At 43.3% G+C, this 22,116-nt stretch overlaps 1 protein-coding gene across 17 annotated transcripts in view; it reads right to left on the minus strand.

Annotated features, from left to right (window-relative positions):
- AZIN2 (antizyme inhibitor 2) overlaps nucleotides 1-22,116 on the minus strand; it is a 90,267-nt gene that overhangs the window by 48,716 nt on the left and 19,435 nt on the right. For 8 of the 17 annotated variants that reach the window (XM_054538211.2, XM_024251558.3, XM_024251574.3 and 5 more), the window contains 2 exons: nucleotides 4,658-4,872; nucleotides 2,252-2,734 (listed from right to left, as the gene is read on the minus strand). The exons of 5 other annotated variants lie outside the window; for them this stretch is intronic. In XM_054538211.2, the coding sequence (XP_054394186.1) occupies nucleotides 2,596-2,734; nucleotides 4,658-4,872 (354 nt within the window). In that variant the 3' untranslated portion in view covers nucleotides 2,252-2,595. Of the gene's footprint in view, nucleotides 1-2,251; nucleotides 2,735-4,657; nucleotides 4,873-13,123; nucleotides 13,830-17,986; nucleotides 20,773-22,116 lie in introns of those variants that run through there. 4 more of the 17 variants (XM_063713538.1, XM_063713535.1, XM_054538229.2 and 1 more) reach the window with 3 other exon arrangements.

Below are 22,116 nucleotides of genomic sequence, written 5' to 3' on the forward strand. Positions count from 1 at the left end.
GAGGATGTTCCTCAGTTGATGCCCCAGGGAAGGATGGGTCTGTGAGAGGCCAACTGGAACATCTGACTTCTGAGGCAGCCAGGACGCATGAGGAGCCACTGCCAGTGGGTTGCTCAGAAGGGAGCTTGGAGGAGGCAGTGCCCATGCAGCCAGGGGTCCAGGAGACCCCTGCTTAGATTCGCCTGCACAAGCCTGAAGCCCCTTACCATTCTCCACATTTCAGGCTTTTTTCTTCTCTTTAGAAAAAGATTGAAATAAGAAACAAAAACAAATAACTGGGAAAAAAAATGACTATTAACTATTATCCTCAAGTAAGCCACATCAAGTTCTGTGTATATCTTTCTTGGAAAAGTAAATTTCACATCCTTGCTGCAAATGGAACATGAAACACTAGAAAGGCTCCATTGAGAAATCTGTTCAAACTCCATGACAGCCACTGTCATTTCAAAAGCCACAGAATGCCCCCTCAGCGGACCTGCTCAGAAGAGGAAATCAGCTACACCTGGGTCTCACTGCAGCCAGCCACGAGATCTCCCCAGGATTCCTGCGCTTTTCACAGCAGATGCCTGGTTCCAGCAGAAAACCTATGTCCCTCCCCCCAAAAGAAGTATGAGTGCTTGGAGATCTGCGATGGAAGAAGTCTCAGAGTCTGATAGATGATTACAGGCATGGTAATACCTGTAAATCATGGCTTTGGTGGATCACGGGGTAGTAGAGTAACCCTTTCTGATTGCCCTGAGTCTTTTGATATCCCAAGCTTTCAGCCTATTTATTGTCAAGATACCAAAAACTAGATCCCACCTGGAAAAGGGAGACACCCCTGGCTTTGAGAAAGCACCTTGTTCCCTCCAAACCCATGCCACATTGCCTCATGAGATGACCTCAAAGCCACGTGCAGTTCCCAGGACTGGCTGAGATACTGAAGCAGGATGGCCAGGCTTACCCAGAGAGAAGCTCAAGTGCAGACAGAAAATCCATCACAATACAATGTCCAGAATAAGCAAATCCATAGAGATGGAAGGTAGATTTGTGTCATCAGGGACTGGGGAATGGGGAGAATGGAGAGTGACTGCTAATGGGTATGGGATTTCTTTCTAGGGTGATAAGTATGTTCTATAATTAATAGTGGTGATGGTTACACAACTCTGAATACACCAGAAACCACTAACTTCTCCACTTTATTTATTTATTTATTTATTTGAGACGGGGTCTCGCTCAGTCGCCCAGGCTGGAGTGCAGTGGTGCAATCTCGGCTCACTGCAACCTCAGCTTACTGCAACCTCCACCTCCCTGTTCAAGCGATTCTCCTGCCTCAGCCTCCTGAGTAGCTGGAATTACAGGCACATACCACCACACCCGGCTAACTTTTGTATTTTTAGTAGAGATGGGGTTTCGCCATGTTGGTCAGGCTGGTCTCGAACTCCTGACCTCAGGTGATCACCTGCCTCAGCCTCCCAAAGTGCTGGGATTAGAGGTGTGAGCCACCGCACCCAGGCTTCTGCATTTAAAAGGGTGAATTTGATGATTGCATATGAATTATATCTCAAATCTTTTAATTGCCACAGAAAAATATTTAGAGTCCCCTGCAGCCACTGAGGGGGACTCTAAAATCTGAACTCCTTTGCTCAACAGCTCACACACCCCAGGGGCATAATTTGGGAACCTGGCAGTGTAAAGGAGCCTTGTCCTGATAAGCACTGCCAGTCTCAGGGGATGCCAGGGCTGTCGGCACTGGACACAGCAATACTCCGTGGCCAGCCCTGTTCTAACAGGCACTGCCCAAAGAAGCAAAAGCGACCACCAGGTGTTTGCTTTACTCTGACTGCCTTGCCAACCTGCAGGGAGAGCAAGGGTGCAGGGTCCACTCAAAACCTCCCGCACGCCCATTTCTTGGCTCTGTATCTTCAGTATGAATTTCCACAGCTGTGTTAAATACTCCATTGCCCCTACTCTGGGCCAGGCCTTAAGCTGGGTGTTGGGCTGACACAAAGGCCATTCACCAGTTATGAGCTACATAACTGCCCATCTCAGTCCCTGACAGTAGCCCCTTCCTTATGGCACCAGGGCTGGAGGCCCATGAGGAGGAGAGAGATGAGTCAGATAAGGTGAGTACTAGTGGGGGAGGCACACGCTGCAGCCAGGGATCAGGACTAAAGCAGAGGGTGTGGGCTCATCAGTGCGTGGTGGGGAAATCCTGCCTCAGGCCTAGCCCAGGCTGCTTTGTGAATCGAACTGCCAGATTCCGCTGCAGTTTTTAAAAACCTAAATATTTATTTATTTGCATTATATTTACAAAGGTGGGAAGGAGACCAAAGGAGACCTCAAGAACACCCCCACACCTGGCTGACCAGGCCCCTTGCACTGCAGAGGAGGCAGACACAGCTGGAAGGAACAGGATTTATGTCGCATACTTGAACTACAGCGAGTGTAAGACTGGTCCTATTTACAGGGCAGAAACACTGCAGGTGGAGCGCGGGGGTGGCAGGGTGGGTACCAGAGTCCTGGCCAAGGGTACCCTTGCCTGCCATCTTCCCCACCTCTCCCAGACGCATCTCTGAGGCCCCGCTGGGGTTCTCCAGGGGGAACGAGGCCCGCTTACATGATGCTCGCCGGGGTGAAGACAGGGCCCACGCACAGGGTGTCTGTGATCTCCCAGCCGCAGGACAGAGGCTTGCACACACCCTCCACGTCATCCTCCTGTTCTGCAGCCATCAGCTGCCTTCGCAGCGCTTCCCTAGGGGTGAGAGAGGGGTGCTGCAAGTAGCCAGCATGGGGCTGGCAGGGCCCTGTACCTGGAGACGCAGCCCCATTGGGCAGAGGGCTCTCACCTGAGCCCGAGCTCAGCTGAGGGCAGGGGCAGGGACAGGCTGCTGACCCCTCCCCAACTGCTTCCTACTCCCGTGTGGTCCCCACCCCTCAACAAGGGAAAGAAATCCACATGTATCAAGCATTTACTGTGTGCCAGACATCATGCCGGGCACTTATATTATCTATTTGTATCTTCCCAAAAACCCCATGAGGGAGTTATTACCACCCCCTTGCGTTAATTATGTAATCAATCAGTTCCCCAGAAAGAGAAGTGACCTACCTAAGATCACATCCCTAGTAGGTAGTGGAACTAGGACTGAACCCAACTCTCACTCCAAAGCCCACATTCATCATACCCCAGGCTTGGGACTTCAAACAAAATCATATCCCATTCTCTCAAACAATCCCACAAACTGCTTCTCCTCCTACATACCCATGTTGATCAATGGCTCCACCATCAGTGTTGGAAATAGTTGGCAATCTTGTTCCCACACCCAGTACAGCCCTGCTGAGCCCAGCTTCTGAACATCCTCATGTGCCCTGTGGTCTCCATCCCCATGGGTAACACCATTTCAGTCTCCCTGATCTGCTCGTGCCCTCTCCAGACAGTTCTCAGCCAGGGCCCAGATTCATCTTTCCAAAAAGCAAATCCCTGCCCTTGAGCTGCCAGCCATTTCCCTCTGCTCTCAGGCCCTGCAAGATCTGGCCCTACCCACCTCTTCTGCCCACCCCTGGCCACACCCGCCCACACACCTGGGCCATTCACTATGGCCACCTTTTGGGCTCTTACACATGTCCTCTCCCCAGCCTGGATCCATCCTTGTCTCTCTGCCTGCATCATCAACCCTCACCTAATTCCTCCTTAGCCTTCAGGTCTCAGCTTTGGTGAGTCCTGAGACCGGACACAGCAGAGGAATTGAATGTGCCTGGGCAAACTGCTCCTGCTTTCTGTAGCCCTCTCCCTACCCCCAAAGAGGGACCCTTCACCACTGACTAGCTGCGTGACCTCAGAAGAATGACCTGTCTGTGACAACGCTGACCCCCACAGAGTTTTGTGTGGGTGAAATAGTCATACGACGCCTAACGTAAGGCCTGATGTCAGGGTTCACTGGATGTGACTCCCCCATCTTGCATGCCTCTTGCCTCACTGGATCCCAGCACTAGCCTGGTGGGGCAGGCAGGGCTACTGTTATGCCTATTTTCCAGATGGAAAGACTGAGGCTCAGCAAGCAGGCAGACTAAGTCTCTCCTGTGTCACACAGCAGCCACCCACTGGTCAGCTCTTTCTGCGTCTGCCATTGTCCTCAGTCTATACAGGAACTAGGGTGGTCTTTCCAAAGTGCAAATCAGACTGTGTTATGCCCCTGCTTCAAACTGGTCCATGCTTCCCACTGCTGTCAAAGCGTGTCACTCGGCCTTCAAGCTCTTCCCAGATCTAGCCCTGCCTCCCTCTCCAGTCACAGCCACTCTCCATGAGAGCCTTGAATGCACCACACTTGCTCTCCGTTCCTTTCTTCCGGGAAGTCCTACCACCCCCTCCTGTAGTTGACTCCCACTTCCTCAGGGAGGCCCAGGCCTCAGGGAGGGCTCTGCACTTTCACCAGGCACAGTATTATCACAAGGGCCTGTCTGCTTCTCTGTGCCTCCCTCAGGGCTGTGAGCTCCTCTAGGAAAGCCCAGCCTCACTTATGGCCACAGCCAGGTGCCAAGCACAGGCCTCACGTGGGACCAGCAGCCAACAGCTACTTGTCAAATTGGATTACACAGAAGCAGAATCTCAAATCTCAAGTTTCCCTCGTTTCTGCCCATTTCCTCCCCATACCCCCATTTTCCAGCAGGGCCCTCTTACCAGGCCACCCGGGACATGGCATAGGTGATGTGGCAGGCCTGGGTCCCCCCTTTGGGGGGACCCATGCCCACAGTGTAGGCACCCATGTTGTCAAAGACCAGCCAGTCCCCTACGTGTAGTTGCGGCAGCCACAGGCCCTCAGCCACGCAGTCACAGCCATCAACCGCCGGGCCCCACAGGCTGCTGCTGTACAGGGGCTGTTCCGTGGATGGTTTCTGTAGGAAGAAGGGATGGCCATGCCAGCTCTCCTGGGCATACAACAGCCTTGCCACTCCCTCCCTCAAAAGCCTTCTATGGCTCCCATAGCCAACAGGATAAAGTCTAGATGGGCCTCCTAGCTTAGCATTTAAGGCCCTTCCCACTTCTCTGCATTCGTTGCCTCTTACACTCTGAAGTCACGAATGCCTGGTCTTAAATCCAGGTTCCAGCAGTTGTTAGCTGTGTGACCTTGGGCAAAATGCTTAATCTCTCCATGTCTCAGTTTGCTCATTTGTAAAATGGGGATAACAACAGTACCTACCTCGTAAGGTTACTGCAAGGATAAATGAGTTAGTGTATGGAGAGCATGTAGAACAGTGGCCAGCACACGGCGAGGGTGCATGGAAAGTCAGCACAATTGTAACTGTTATTGCTGTGATTGTTGTTACCACCTCTGCACTTTGGTCTTCACTGGCCTCTTTCCAGTCGTCGGTATGTCCACACCTCTACAGCCCTTCCCCGACCTTCAAATCTAGCCTGTCTTCTGAGCCCAGCCCTGGGGCTCCCTCGTCTATGAAGCCCTCCCAGATGTCCTCACTCCATGCCAGGCCCAGCAACAGGAGCCAGCAGTATACCAGGCTAGACTCACCCTCCCTCAGGCCCTCAGTCTAATGAGAAAGATGGACTTCCAACAACAATCACAGGGGGACCTGGCAGAGGTCACAGAGGACCCCACGGAGTAGACACAATTACTCCCATTTCAGAAAAACGGAGGCTCTGACAGCTTAAATGACTTGCCCAAAGACATAACTACCAATGACATAAAATTTAAGATTTTTTCTTAAATGATTTCCAAATCCAGAAATTTGTAACAGACTCTGGACAACCAAGTTATCAATGCCATTTGCCACAGTGTAGGCAGGGATCCTGCCAGGCAGGTCCTAGAGTCACCACTGAAATGTGGATGATGATGACTGTGCCCTCTGAGAGGCCTCTTCTCCCATCACTGCACTTGCTGTGCTCCAGTTACTCCAGTTGCTCTGGGCTCCCCAGAGTAGGTAAACCCTACTTCCCTTCCCATACCTCCTACTTTCCCCCGTGCTATTCCCTGAGGCCCCAAATTTGCAAATTCCTATTTCTCCTTTAGATCTCAGCTAAAATGGCTTCAGGGAAGCCTTTCCTAAAGCTCCATGCTCCCTCAAGCTTTGCTTTCATAGTATTTACCATAACTCATAAATATTTGTGAAATATCTGCTCAGGCCTGTCTTCCCTGAAGACTATAAATTCCATGAGCCCAGGGGATGTGTAGGTCTTGTCATCCCCATCTCCTCAATGCCTAGCAGGCTGGCATCCATTAGGTGCTTATTCAAATCATATTTTTTAAATAAATGAATTAAAGAATGGGGAATATATGAGTGATGAGAAAGAGAAAGAATGACAAAGGGGAGAAAAAGGATATGAATAGAAGCCATCCAAAGGGCATAGATAGAAGCAACAGAGAAGACCAGCAGAGAAAAAAGGAAAGACATTTCAATACCTTAGCCAGAGCAGGAATGAGCAAAATTGAGAAAGAAAAGTCGCAGTTTCCATAAGCAGAAATAATGCTCATATATTTGATAAAAAGTTAATAAGCTATTAGTCCCATTAATAAAGAAAAATATGTACATTATGTAAGTTAAGAATGATAGCTATCCAATCTTCAGGAATTCATTCATTCAACAAGTACTTATTGAGCACCTAATTGCCAGGCTGTGATCTAGGAGCTGGAGATGCAGCAGTAAACACACACACAAAATAAAATTCCTGTGGTCCTGAAGCTCTCATTCTAAGAAGGGGAGACAAAGGAATACTGTATATCCTTGTTCATATAATTGAACATTCTTGTTTATAAACTTTTTGTTGATGAATAAAATTAACCTCAAGTGGTCTGAATTATTTCCCTTAGCCCCACTCATTGAAAAACATTAAGCTAATGTTTAAAGATGAGTGGAGGGGATGCTCTATAAATGAATCTACAAGGATCTTTGAGAAAATAAATTTTAAAGATTCTTCCATGGTAAAGAGAAAAGGCACCCTTGGATTATAAGAAGTTAGCATTCCCTCACTTGTTATTAGTGGTGTAAATTTTAAAAAAAATAGGTGAAAAAAAGATTTTAAAACTACATGACATAATGCAAAGCTACGCTTTTACTATTTATGTATCTATTTAACTGTTTTTTGAGACAGAGTCTCACTCTGTCATCCAGGCTGGAGTGTAGTGGTGTGATCTCAGCCCACTGCAACCTCTGCCTCCTGGGTTCAAGCAATTCTCCTGTCTCAGCCTCCCGAGTAGCTGAGATTACAGGTGCCGGCCACCACACCTGGCTAATTTTTGTATTTTTAGTAGATACAGGATTTTGCCATGTTGGCCAGGCTGGTCTCAAACTCCTGACTTCAGGTGATCCGCCACCTCGGCCTTCCAAAGTACTGAGATTGCAGGTGTGAGCCACTGCACCCAGCCTTTTTTTTTTTTTTTTAAAGGAATCTGTGAAATAAATATTCTAAAAGCTGTGGCAACAAGCTTGTAAATCTCAGCTATTTTTACAAGTCTGATAATTGAGTGGAAATGGACAAGCATCTGCAAAAATCCAAGATGCCCAGTCTGCCAGCCACTAGGCCCCTCTGTGAGAGAGGGCAGGGGGTTCCTCATTTACAAAGCATACCACCACCACTTCATACCTTATCTGGGAGGCAGGTGGCATGATTGCATTCCCATTTTACAGATGAGAAAACTGAGAGGGAAGGTGACCTGCCCCAGGCTCTAGGGGGAGTTAGTAGAACTCTGGGCAGTCCCAGACAAGGAGTCTCCTGGCTGCACCTAGCTGCCTTCTTCAAAGGCACATATGTCTGACAGAGCCACAGAAAAAACAAGGTCAAACATTGAAAAAGGTGCATGGCCTTGATGGAATCCCTAAATAATTCTTCAGCTTTTAAAGAATTAATCAATAGGCCGGGCGCGGTGGCTCACGCCTGTAATCCCAGCACTTTAGGAGGCGGATGCGGGTGCATCACTTGAGATCAGGAGTTCGAGACCAGCCTGGCCAACATGGCAAAACCCTGTCACTGCTATAAATACAAAAATTAGCTAGGCATGTAATCCCAGCTACTCAGGAGGCTGAGGCAGTGAGCCAAGATCCAGCCATTGCACTCCAGCCTGGGCAACAAGAGCAAAACTCCATCTCAAAAAAAAAAGGCGGATCACGGTGGCTCACGCCTGTAATCTCAGCACTTTGGGAGGCTGAGGCAGGTGGATCATGAGGTCAGGAAATCGAGACCATCCTGGCTAACACGGTGAAACCCCGTCTCTACTAAATACAAAAAATTAGCCGGGCATGGTGGTGGGCGCCTGTAGTCCCAGCTACCTGGGAGGCTGAGACAGGAGAATGGCATGAACTGGGGAGGTGGAGCTTGCAGTGAGCCGAGGTCACACCACTGCACTCCAGCCTGGGCGACAGAGCGGGACTCCATCTCAAAAAAAAAAGAAAAGGAAAGAAAAAAAAAATCATCCAGTCTGGCCAACATGCTAAAGCCCTGTCTCTACTAAAAATACAAAAAAATTAGCCGGGCATGGTGACAGGCACCTGTAATCTCAGCTACTCGGGAGGCTGAGACAGGTGAATCATTTGAACCCAGACGGAGGTTTCAGTGAGCTGAGATCACACCACTGCACTCCAGCCTGGGTGACAGAGCAGGACTCTGTCTCAAAAAAAAAAAAAAAAGAAAAAAGAAAAAAGAAAAAAAAAGAAGAAAGAAAAGAATAAATCAATAATTCGTACAAAAATATTTTAAAAGACAAAAATGAGATAAAAAGAAAGAAAAACCCTATGGCCAAAATCTCATTTGTGAATATATAGACAAAAACCTGACATGAAATCTTAGCTAACCAAATTCACAGTCATATTATCTCTAAAATGAAAGGTGCAGACAACAGGAGAGAAGTCAATCACTGGCTTCATAACATGGAAAATATAGATCTACAGTTCAAGTTTAATTTTCCCAATACATGTCAACATACCATGAAGTAGCCTGTAGCATCTATTCTTTATTAAAACTACAGACAAAACAAAACCCCACAATGAAGAGAGACTATTTTAAATAAGGATCCAACTCTGACTTCATTGAGATACACTAAAGTTCAGCCCTGTCATTTTCCAAATGGAGAAACTAGAGAAATAAGGCTCAGAGAGATTAAGTAGCTTGCTTTGCCTGAGGTTACTCAGCTGGTCTATGGCAGAGCCAGGTCTCAAACCCATGTCTTCTGATTCCAAGTCTGAAGCTTTCTGTCATCATTCCTATTTTATACATCATGAGAAATGCTAGCAATAGCTATCAGAAAAAAAGAAACAAAAAAGCATAATACATAGAAGATGAAGAAATAAAATATTACACTGCAGATAATGTATTTGCCCACCTGGAAAATCTTAAGGGGGTGGGTGTGGTTACTAGAGGAAATCAATGAATTTTAGAATGCAAGCCAGCATCTCAGCTGAAAAACACAGGGAAAAGTTTTCACTCACAATAGTAGTGAAAGCATTAAGCTATTACATTCTTGGATGTACTTGGGCCACAGTAATACTTATTCAAATAAAATAATAAAAAAATAATAAAACCAGCTGGGCGCAGTGGCTCATGTCTGTAATCCTAACACTTTGGGAGGCAGAGGTAGGCAGATCACGAGGTCAGGAGGTCAAGACCATCCTGGCTAACACAGTGAAACCCCATCTCTACTAAAAATACAAAAAATTAGCCAGGCATGGTGGCGGGCGCCTGTAGTCCCAGCTATTTGGGAGGCTGAGGCCTCCCAAGAGAATCGCTTGAGCCTGGGAGGTGGAGGTTGCAGTGAGCCGATATTGCACCACTGCACTGCAGCCTGGGCAACAGAGCGAGACGCCGTCTCAAAATAAATAAATAAATAAAACCTTCATGGAAGAAATAAAAGATATGAAGTTTACACTGTCCTAGCTAGAAAAACTTAGTAAAGCAAAAAAGAGAATTCTCCCTAATTTAATAACTAGATTAAATAAACTATTACTAATTAAAATCCCCAGGATGTTTTTCTAAACATTAGAAATAATGTGATAAAAGAATAAATGTGAGCCTATCAAACAATAATAATAAAGCAAAGGACAAACTCAGTTTTTGTTAAATAATTTATACAAAAGAATATTTGTATCATGTCTAAGATATAACGAATGACAATAAAATGAATATCTGTGTACTTACCACCCAGCTGAAGAAAGATAAAATTTCCAATATCTTTGAAACTCCCTATGTGCCCACTCCAATGACATCCCCTCTTTCCTAACCTCTTTAGAGGTAACCACCATCCTCACTTTCACGTTCATCATTTTCTTAGTTTTCCATGAGTGTACCTAACCCTAAACAATGTATTGTTTAGTTTTGCACACTTCTGAAATTTATATAAATTATAGAGGATGTAACCTCTACAAGTTCACACTGTATAGAATTCACTGTACAGAATACACTGTATAGAATTCACTGTACAGAATATACCATAATTTATGTATCTGCTACCCTGCCAATAAACATTAAGGTCATTTCCAATGTTTTATATTATAAAGATATATACGTTCTGATATATCTCCTTGAACACACATGCCAAGAGTTTCTTTACAATATAGGCCTAGGAACTTGCTGTAATGTAGGGCATACATATGTGTAAATTTATCTGAATAATGCCTACTTGTTTCCCAAAGTAGGGATACACCACTCCCATCTAACAATGCCTAAGGACCCAACTATGCCATATCCTCACCAACAGTTGGCATTATCATGCTTTTAATGTTTTTCTAATCTAGTTATTATGAAATGGTATCTCATTTTCACTTTTATTTGCATTTCCTTGATTACCACTGAGCATCTTTTCATTTCATCTTCTATGAATTGCCCGGTAAAGTCTCTTGCCTGTATTTCTATTGGGTTGCTTTTTTCCTTATTTTCTTGAGATTCTTGTTTGTCTCTATTTCTTACTTAAGAATTCTTCAGGCCGGGCGCTGTGGTTCACGCCTGTAATCCCAGCACTTTGGGAGGCCGAGGCGGGTGGATCACAAGGTCAGGAGTTTGAGACCAGCCTGGCCAACATGGTGAAACCCCAGCTCTACTAAAAAAAATACAAAAATTAGCCAGGCATGGTGGCGTGTGCCTGTAATCCCAGCTACTTGGGAGGCTGAGGTGGGAGAATTGCTTGGACCTGGGAGGAGGAGGTTGCAGTGAGCTGAGCCACTGCACTCCAGCCTGGGCGACAGAAAAAGACTCCGTCTCAGGAAAAAAAAAAAAAAAATTCTTAATATATTTTGTCTACTAATCTCTTATCAATTATATATGTGTTTCAATATTCCCCCCAGTTTGCCTCAGCTGGTCTATTTCTTATGCTGGGATCAAAACTAAACTATTTTAATTACCCTCTGTGTTAGAAGTTATATTATCTAATTTCTATTCTTATAGTGGTTACTCTATACATTTACATTTTAACATTTCAACATGGCATTCAATAGCTGTACCGTCTATTCTTGATCAAAACTACAGAAAAATCAAAGCAAAACCCCACAATGAAGACAGACCAATAAGGAACCAACTCTAACTTTGTGAAGATACACTGGAATGGCCTCACTTCAAAACAACAAGCAACATTAGTAATTAAAGTTCAGCCCCCTCATTTTCCAAGTGGAGAAGCTAGAGAAGTAAGACTCAGAGAGATTAAGTAACTTGCCTAAGGTTACCCAGCAAGTACATGGTAGCATTCGCCTTAGTGGCCTTCACAGTTCAGCCCTGGCCTGCACCTTCCAGCAAGATTCTCCCCCACTCAGCAGCAGGCTGCTTCTGTGCTGCATGGATTATTGCAGTAGTCACCCTCTGACAAGTTTGCCACTGGTAGACTGCTGTTTCTGTGACACTGCAGCCTCTCCTCAAAGGTTTCAATATCAGCCTTGGAGGGAGGAGCCCTCCTCCTCTGTGTTTCTAAGTTCCTGCCTTGTTCACTCTCCCTCAGGACCAGGGGTGGTAGCTGATTTTACCTCTTTTAGTAATTGTAATGAACCACCTTTAGAGTTAACCACTCTTTATGTTAAAATTTCCCTGTTCAAATTACTAGTGTGACATTTGTATCCTGATACAGTCTCTTCCTGAAACTATGATTGGACATTACGCCTTCTGACTCTATGCACCATTTCCTTAGCCTTTCCTATTTTATATCTTTTTGTCTCTGTGCTACATTTGGATACTTTCTTCAACTCTATCTTCCCATTCTCTCATTCTCTCTTCTGTTGTCTCTAATATGCTGCCTACCCTGGCCATAATTTCAATTTTCATATTTTTCATTTCTAGTTCTATTTAATCATTTTTAAAATCTGCCACAACATATTTTTATGTTCACTTATTCTTTGGTCATATTTTCAATTTCTTATATCTTCAAACATTGTAAAAGAATGTTAGCACCTGATAATTCCAATATATGAAGTAAATGCAGGTCTGATCTGCTACCTATTGCTTTTGTGGTTCTTCCTCATGATGACTTGTTTCTTTGTATGTTGTGATTTTTGACTGTGAGCTCACGTACTTTGAAACCTTATCAGTGAGAAGCCTAAACTGAAGATTCCTCCTCCAGGGAGAATTTGTTTGCTTCTGCCAGATGAAATTATTTTGAGGCTTAAGGTTTTTCAGACCATAGTTAATGTGAATTTGGGCCACAAGCCCAAAAGAAGGCTGGCTTGTGGTTACAAAATCTCAATTTTTTGCTCTCTTCCAATCACTACCAAGATCAAAACAGTGAAGTTTTCTTGCTGCTGTTCTCTGTAGAATGGGCTTTTTACTCTAGTTGACTCTTACACTAAGGATGTACTTCTTTTGGGTTCTCAGCTCTATGTAAGGGCATCCTATTGGATTCTCCATCTTGACTAGGCCCTAAGAACCCACACAGATATCAAAACTGAAAGTCAATGCTACCATGATTCAGCATACACTCCAAAACAAAAATCCAGTTTCAAAATTAGGTTGCCATTTAATACATATTTGGATAATCACTGTTTTGTATGCTTGGGACACACTAATAAACAAAATACACAAAGGTCCTTGTCCTCATGGGTTTTACAGTCTAGCAGGGGGAAGGCAAACAAGTAAATTATATAGTATGTTAGAAGGTAATAAGCACTACAGAAAAAAAAAAAAAAAGAAAAGAACACACAACACCAAAGGCACAATCCATAAAAGAAATAATTGATAAACTGGACTTTATTAAAATTAAAAATTTCTGCACTGCAAAAGACAATATTCACCAGGCATGGTGGCTCACACCTGTAATCCCAGCACTTTGGGAGGTCAAGGCAGGCAGATCACTTGAGGCCAGGAGTTCGAGACCAGCCTGGACAACATGGTGAAACCCCATCTCTACTAAAAATACAAAAATTAGCCAGGCTTGGTGGTGCACACCTGTAATCCCAGCCACTCAGGAGGCTGCGGCAGGAGAATCGCTTGAGCCTGGGAGGCGAAGGTAGCAGTGAGCCAAGATCTCATCACTGCACTCCATCCAGCCTGGGTGACAGAGCAAGACTCTATCTTAAAAAATAAAAAAAAGAAAGAAAAGAAAAGAAAATGTTAAGAGAAGACAAGCCACAGACTGGGAGAAAATAGTTGCAAAAGACACATCTGATAAAGGACTGTTATCCAAAATATATGAAAAACTCTTAAAACTCAAAAATGAGAAAACAAACAACTAAAACTCTGTTTATAATGGTCAAAGGACTTTAACAGATACTTCGCCAAAGAATATATACAGATGGCAAACAAACATATGTGATCAGGGAAATATAAATTAAAACAACAAATACCACTGCACACTTACTCAAATGGCCAAAATTCAGAACACTGGTAACACCAAATGCTGGTGTGGATGTGGAGCAACAAGAACTCCCATTCATTGCTGGTGGGAATGCAAAATGGTACAGCCACTTTGAAATACTGTTTGGCAATTTTCTACAAAACTAAACATATTCTTACCATATGATCCAGCAATTGTACTCCTTAGTATTTACCCAAAGGAGTTAAAAATGCTTGTCACACAAAAACTTACACATAGATGTTTATAATAGCTTTATTCATAATTGCCAAAACTTGGATGCAACCAAGATGTCCTTCAGTAGGTGAATGGATAAACTGCTGTATACCCAGATAATGGAATATTATTCAATGCTAAAAAGAAATGAACTATCAAGCCATGAAAGGACATGAAGGAAACAAGTGCATATTACTAAGTGAAAGAAGTCAATCTGGGCCACAGTGGTTCACGCCTGTAATCCCAGCACTTTGGGAGGTCAAGGTGGGTGAATCACTTGAGTTCAGGTGTTCAAGACCAGCTTGGCCAACATGGTGAAACCCCATCTCTACTAAAAATACAAAAAGTAGCTGGGCATGGTGGCACATGTCTATAATCCCAGCTACTCGGGAGGCTGAGGCAGCAGAATCACTTGAACCCAGGAGGCAGAGGCTGCAGTGAGCCAAGATCACACCACTGCACTCCAGCCTGGGCAACAGAGTGAGACTCTGTCTCAAAAAAAAAAAAAAAAGTCAATCTAAAAGTCTTTAATCCATTTGTATATGGTGTGAGATAGCGTCCAATTTTATTCTTCTATATGTGGATATCTAGTTTTCCTAACACCATTTATGGAAGAGACTGTCCTTTCCCATTGTGTGTCCTTGGCACATTTGTTGAAGATCAATTGACCGTAAATACATGGATTTATTTCTGGGCTCTCTATTCTATTCCACTGGTCTATATGTTCATTTTTATGCCAGTACCATGCTGTTTTGCTTACTTTATAGCTTTCTAGTATGTATTTTGAAATCAGATAATGTGATGCTTCCAGCGATATCTTTCCATTTATTTATGTCCTTTTTTATTTCCTTCATCAATGTTTTCTAGTTTTCAGCGTACAGATCTCTTACCTCCTTAAATTTCCTAAGTAATTTTTTGATGCAATTGTAAATGGGATAGTTTTCTTGATTTCTTTTTCAGATAGTTAGCATATAGAAACATTGTATGTTAATTTTGTATCTTCTAACTTTTCTGAACTTATTAAGTCTAATAGTTTTTTGGTGAAGTCTTTAGAGTTTTTTTGTTTGTTTGTTTTGTTTTGAGATGGAGTCTGGCTCTGTCGCCAGGCTGGAGGTGCAGTGGTGCCATCTCAGTTCACTGCAGCCTCCACCTCCCGGGCTCAAATGATTCTTGTGCCTCAGCCTCCTGAGTAGCTGGGATTACAAGCACCCATCACCGTGCCAGGCTAATTTTTGCATTTTTAGTAGAGACAGAGTTTCACCATATTGTCCAGGCTGGTCTCAAACTCCTGACCTCAAGTGATCTGCCTGCCTCGGCCTCCCAAAGTGCTGGGGTTACAGGCATGAGCCACTGCGCCGGCCTTTTTGTGTGTGTGTGAGATGGAGTCTCACTCTGTTGCCCAGGCTAGAGTGCAGTGGTATGATCTCGGCTCACTGCAACCTTCGCCTCCCAGGTTCAAGCAATTCTCATGCCTCAGCCTCCTGAGTAGCTAGGATTACAGGCACACACCTTTACGCCTGGATAATTTTGTATTTCTAGTAGAGACAGGGTTTCACCACATTGGCCAGGGTGGTCTTGAACTCCTGACCTTAAGTGATCCACCAGCCTTGGCCTCCCAAAGTGCTAGGATTACAGGCATAAGCCACCACGCCCAGCCTTAGAGTTTTCTATATATAAGATAATGTCATCTGCAAACAGAGACAATTTTACATCTCCCTTTCCCATTTGGATGACTTTTATTTCTTCCTCTTCTCTAATTGCTCTGGCTAGGACTTCTAGTACCACACTAAATAGAAGTGGTGAGACTGAGCATCTTAAGTCTTGCTCCTGACCTTAGGATCCTTGTTGAGTATAACATTAGCTGTGAGCTTGTCATATATGGTCTTTATCATGTTGAGGTACATTCTTTCCATACCTAATTTGTTGAAAGTTTTTATCATAAAAGGATGCTGAATTTTGTCAAATGCTTGTTCTCCATCTACTGAGATGATCATATGATTTTTATCCTTCATTGTGGTAATATTATAGTATATCACATTTATAAATTCGGACATGTTAAAATACCTTTGCATCCCAGGGATAAATTCCACTTGATCATGGTGTATGATCCTTTTAATGTGCTATTTAATTTGGATTGCTAGTATTTTGTTGAGGATTTTTGCATCTATGTGAACATGGCCTGTAATTTTCTTTTCTTATGGTGTATTTGGCTCTGGTGTTAAGGTAATTGTGGTTTTGTAAAATGAGTTTGGAAGTGTTCCCTCTGCTTCAGTTTTGTGGAAGAGTTTGAGAAGGATTGGTATTAATTCTTTTTTACATGTTTGGTAGAATTCACCAGTAAAGCCATGAGGTCCTGGGCTTTTCTTTGTTGGGAGGTTTTTGATTACTGATTCAATCTCCTAACTCACTATTGGTCTATTCAGATTTTCTGTTTCTTCATGATTGAGACTTTGTAGGTAATATGTGTCTAGGAATTTATCCATTTTGCCTAGGTTATCCAATTTCTTGGTGTATAATTATTCATGCTAGTAGTGGTCTCTTATGATCCTTTGAATTTCTGTGGTATCCTGTAATGTCTCCTCTTTCATTTATAATTTTATTTATTTGAGTCTTCTGTCTTCTTAGTCTAGGGACACACTTGCTAAGTGCTATTGCAATACATTCCAGACAGATTCACACTTTTGAAAGCATAACAAACTAGAATAAAATGGAACAGCAAGTAAGAAAGCCCCATCTTGGCAATAAAAGGAGAATTTCTCTTCATGGACTGGGGTAACTGTCCTGAATTTTGCCTGCCAAGATTCTTATAAAACTCCCATGATACTTGCCTCCTCTTGATTCTACCCTATACCAAATCGTATCTTGCATTTGTGAAGTGCTGATACGCATTTGTTGAATTGCATCTTTACACACTGATATGGTTTGGCTTTGTGTCCCCACCCAAATCTCATCTTGAATTGTAATCCCCAGATATTGAGGGAGGGGCCTGTTGGGAGGTGATTGGATCATGGGGGGCAGTTTCGCCCATGCTATTCTTATGATAGTGAGGGAGTTCTCACCAGAGCTGATGGTTTTAAAAGTGTTTGGAAGTTCCCCTTTAAAACCTCTCCTTCCTGCAGCCATGTAAGATGTGCCTGCTTCCCCTTCTGCCATGATTGTAGGTTTCCTGAGGCCTCCCTAGCCATGCAGAACTGTGTCAATTAAACCTCTTTCCTTTTTAAATTACCCACTCTTGGGTATTCCTTTTTGGCAGTGTGAGGACAAACTAATACACACACTAAATATGTACCATTTTAGAGCACTCAATGAACATTTAAAATGTTTCTATATTTAAAAGTCCACCTAACACATCAGTATTTAAAGAAAACCATATGCTCACAATATATAAAATTTTAAAGTGAAAAACAAAGTGCACTATGACACTTTTTTAAAAAGTAGAAACCAAAAACAAGATTGGTCTTTCAAAATGTTACAGCATTGTAAATTAGAGCTTTTGGGCTTAGTTCTCTACCCCCACCCAGCTCTGATTATTTCCAATATTTTAGAAGTATATTAACGAAAACACCTTTTAATATCAGAGCAGCTAAAATTGGTTAAATCATGACATTAGTAAACAAAAAGTCTTGCTTATTCTTAGCAAGACTAGACAACCTTTTAAAAAAAATTATCAGGTCAGGCGTGGTGGCTCATGTCTGTAATCTCAAGGTGGGAGGATTGCTTGAACAAAACAAGGCGCTCAAGACCAGCCTGGGCAACATGGCAAAACCCCATCCCTACAAAAAATACAAAAATTAGCCAGGCATAGTGGCATGTGCCTGTAGTCCCAGCTATTCAGAAGCTGGAGTGGGAAGGATGGCTTGAGCCTCGGAGGTGGAGGCTACAGTGAGCATGACTGTGCCACTGCACTCTGGCCAGGGTGACAGAGTGTGACCCTGTCTTAAATAAAATAAAACAAAATAAAATAGTCATTAAACCCTAAAAAAGTAGAAACCAAAGTACATTTAACAATAGTCATCTCTGAATGGTGGGATTAGTGAATCATTTTATTTTACTATTTGTGTTAAATTTTTTCTAATAAACATTCTATTTCTATAAGACTATATATATATATAATAAAGATAATCTATAACAGCAGAGCACAAAAGAAAGTAACAGATTTCCTTCCTATTAATTACAGCAAACTTAGTTAAAACACAATAGTGTGTCAAAACTTCTATGAAATAACAAAGAATTACAAAACTAAAATAATAAACAAATAGAGTGAAAAAATATTTGTATCAAACATCATATTAAATACATGCACACATGCATATGCAAGCTCATTTCTATGTGCAGGAAAAAACTTCAAGACCTCCCAAATTAAGTGAACAGAGGATATAAAAAGACATTGACATCAAAAGAAATAAAACAATAAACAAAAACACAATGCTTTATCCTTGTCAAAGACATAGAAATGAAAGAAACAATGGCCAGGTACAGTGGCTCATGCCTGTAATCAAAGCACTTTGGGAGGCTGAGGTGGGCGGATCACTTGAGGTCAGGAGTTCAAGACCAACCTGACCAACATGGTGAAATGCCATCTCTACTAAAAATACAGAAATTAGCCAGGCATAGTGGCGGGCGCCTGTAATCCCAGCTACTCGGGAAGCTGAGGCAGCAGAATCACTTGAACCCGGGAGGCAGAGGTTGCAGTGAGCCAAGACTGCAGCACTGCACTCCAGCCTGGGTGACAGAGTGAGACTCCATCTCAAGAAAAGAAAAAGATCTATTTAATTCCAACATATACTGAACCTACTGTATGCCAAGTTCTGTACTAGGGAAACAGATATGAACAGATGTGAGACCCTCAAGGGTCTCACAGTTTATTGAATGATTGATTCATCCATTCACAATTCATTCAACAGATATTTAGTGAGCACCTACTATATGCCAGGCACTGTGTCTGGTGCTGGGAACTCAGAGGAAACTAACTGGACAATGTGGCTGCCCTCATAGAGCCTACCTGCTAATGGAGAAGACAGACTATACGCAAGTAAACAAAAACAAGATAACTAACAGATTATGATGGGTTGTTAAGAAAATAAGCAGGGTATCAAAATTATCTGACTAGGGGAGGTCAGCCTACTTTAGAGAGGGCAGTCAGGAAAGGCCTCCCTGACGAGGTGACATCTGAGCTGAGACATAAGAAAGAGAATACAGCAGCTGTCTCAGGGGTGAGTGGAAGAGCATTCTGGGTGAGCGAATGCAAAGGCCCTGAGAGCAGAAACAACTTAGGTGTTACAAAAACAGAAAGGAGAGGGATGGGGCTGGAGCAGGTAAGTGGAGCTGAAAACAGAGACAGGAGTGAGGGCAGAGGTGCCTGGGAAGATGGCAGGAGCCTTGCTGGTTGTGGTAAGGAGTCTAGGTTTTATTCTGAGAGCAATGGGAAGCCACAGATGGTGTTAAGCAGAGGAGGGGCATAATCTTTGGGATTTTAAAAGATCATTCTGTCTGCAGCGTGGAAAATGGGTGGTAAGCAGGTAGTAGTATGGGGTGGAAAACCAGTTAATGGTTACTGCAGTAGCTCAAGCAGGAGGCAATGGTGGCTTGCATTAGGGTGGCGACAGAAAGAATTCACTGAAACCAAAATGTATTTTGGAACTACACTCAAGAATTGCAGGTGGACTGCATGTGGAAGGAGAGGGAAAGCAAGAATCAAGAATAATGCCAACTTTTTTAGCTTCAGCAGTTGGCTAGTGGCAGTGCTATTTACCAAGAGAAGTTTGGGGTTGGAAATCAAGAGTTCAGTTCTGAACAAGTTAAATTTGAGATGTCTGTGAAATCCCAGTAGGAATGTCAAGCAGGTAGTTGGATGTGCAAGTCTGGAGCTCAGGGGTGTGATCCAGGATAGAGATAGAAATTTGGGAGTGATGGTAGTATGGAAGATACTAAAAACCTCAGTCTGGAAGCATTTACCTAGGAAGCGCATATAGACAGAGAAGATCAAGGACTGAGGCCCGAGACAGTCAACACTTAAAGGGTGAGCAGGAGAAGGGCCAAGGAGACAAGGAGAGAACAGCAGAAGAGTAGCCAAGACCCAGGATGTTGCCACAGAAGCCAGGAGAGGTGAGCATGAAAACAGAGGAGGACCAGCTGCTGGGACAGAAGAGCCACATGGAAGAGCTAGCAGCGTGGAAGTGTCTTTCAAGAGCATCTTCCATGGCATCGTGGAACAGGTACCTGACTGGAGAGGTTGGAAGGGCTAAGGGAGCTGAGTGAGCAGGGGCAGTGGGTATAGACCACTCGGTGGAGAAATTCAGACATGAAGGGGAACGCCAACTTACAAAGTCCCTGGAAGAAGTTCTGGGAAACATGTTTGGCCAGTAAATATACAAAGAGATGTCCAGCTTTGCTAGTGATGAGGGAAATGCAAATCAAGACACAATGAGATCCATTTTACATCCATTCCACTGGGAAAATGTTTTCAGTCTGGCAATACTCCGTGCTGGAGAAAATGCAGAGCCACCGAGTCTCTTACACATTGCTGGTGGGATTGTCAGTACAACACTTCAGAAAATTGTTTGGCATTGTCTCATGAAGCCAAACATTCACATGCACTATACCCAGCCATTCCACTCCTTGCTTACTCATCAGAGAGAGGTGAACAAGAATTCACAGTGGCAGTATTCACAGTAGCAAAAGCCCAAAGACAGTCCAAATGCCTTGAGAGGAGAATGGACAAATAAACTGCAGCATACTCACCAAAAGAGCGCTACACAGCAATGAAATGAATGGACTCTAGAGACATGTAGCAGGGTGGGTGGTTCTTAGACTGTGATATGAAGGGAGAAAAAGCCCAAACAGATTACATGCATCAAAATACCTTTTTATAAAGCTAAAAAACAAATATAATAAATTATAAATACATTCGAGGAATAGATTTAGATGTGATAAACCTATACTGAAAAAGAAAGCCAGAGAATGATAATGCATGAGTCAAGATAGTGACGACTTTGCATGGAAGGCAATGTAGGTTAAATAATAAGGATGCTTATTACTCCAAAAGGAAAACAAAGACAAGATCTCCCATGGAGTATTTTTATTCCAAAGCTGATTGAGACGCTATTCAAACCTCTAAATCTACCTAATTTCAAAAAAAAAAAAAAACCAGGCAGAGAAACATGTTCAAAAGCACCAAAGGGAAATTCAGGAAATTCACCAATCAGGAAAATCAAGAATGCAGGAAACTCCACAGGAAAAACAACTCAGTTTAAAATTACCAAAAAAACAAAGCAAAACAAAACAAAAACATTTAAAAAGAGGGTGGGGGCCAGGCACAGTGGTTCATGCCTGTAATCCCAGCACTCTGGGAGGCTGAGGCTGGACAATTGCTTGGGGCTGGGAGTTCTCAACCTGCCTAGACAACACAGGGAGATTGCATCTCTACAAAAAAGAAAAAGAAGAAAACAGTATGGGGAAACCAATGGGTTAAGAGAGAGACATGGCGCCGGGCCCAGTGGTTCACACCTGTAATCCCAGCACTTTGGGAGGCAGAGCCAGATGGATCACTTGAGGTCAGGAGTTCGAGACCAGCCTGGCCAACATGGCAAAACCTCATCTCTACTAAAAATACAAAAATTAGCCAGGCATGGTGGCACACACCTGTAATCCCAGCTACTCGGGAGGCTGAGGCAGGAGAGAAGCTTGAACCTAGGAGGCAGAAGTTGCAGTGAGCCGAGATCGTGCCACTGAACTCTAGCCTAGGTGACAGAGTAAGACTCTGTCTCAAAAAAAAAAAAAAAAAAAAAGAGAGAGAGAGATGGCGACCAAATGCACCATGCAGACCTTCTTTGCCTCCTGATTTCAGCAAGTTAATATAAAAACCGTTATGAGACAGTTGGGGATAGCTCAACACCGATGATGGGGGATACTATGGAATTATTCATTTTTTAATTTGATAATGGAATTGTGATTTTTTAAGTTCCTTATTTTTTAGAAACATTTACAGTACTAAAATATGTTTTAAAAGCTCCAATAATATTTGTTCTGTACTTTTCTCATACATGGTTGTAGCTTGTATACTAATCACTCACACACACACACACGTGTTTCTATCCAACAGGACTGTACTTCCAAAGCACAGACAATTCCTCTGCAGACCTCAGCACGGTGCTTT

The sequence above is a fragment of the Pongo abelii genome, chromosome 1 (assembly GCF_028885655.2).
Source record: "Pongo abelii isolate AG06213 chromosome 1, NHGRI_mPonAbe1-v2.0_pri, whole genome shotgun sequence".
NCBI classification, from domain to species: domain Eukaryota; kingdom Metazoa; phylum Chordata; class Mammalia; order Primates; family Hominidae; genus Pongo; species Pongo abelii.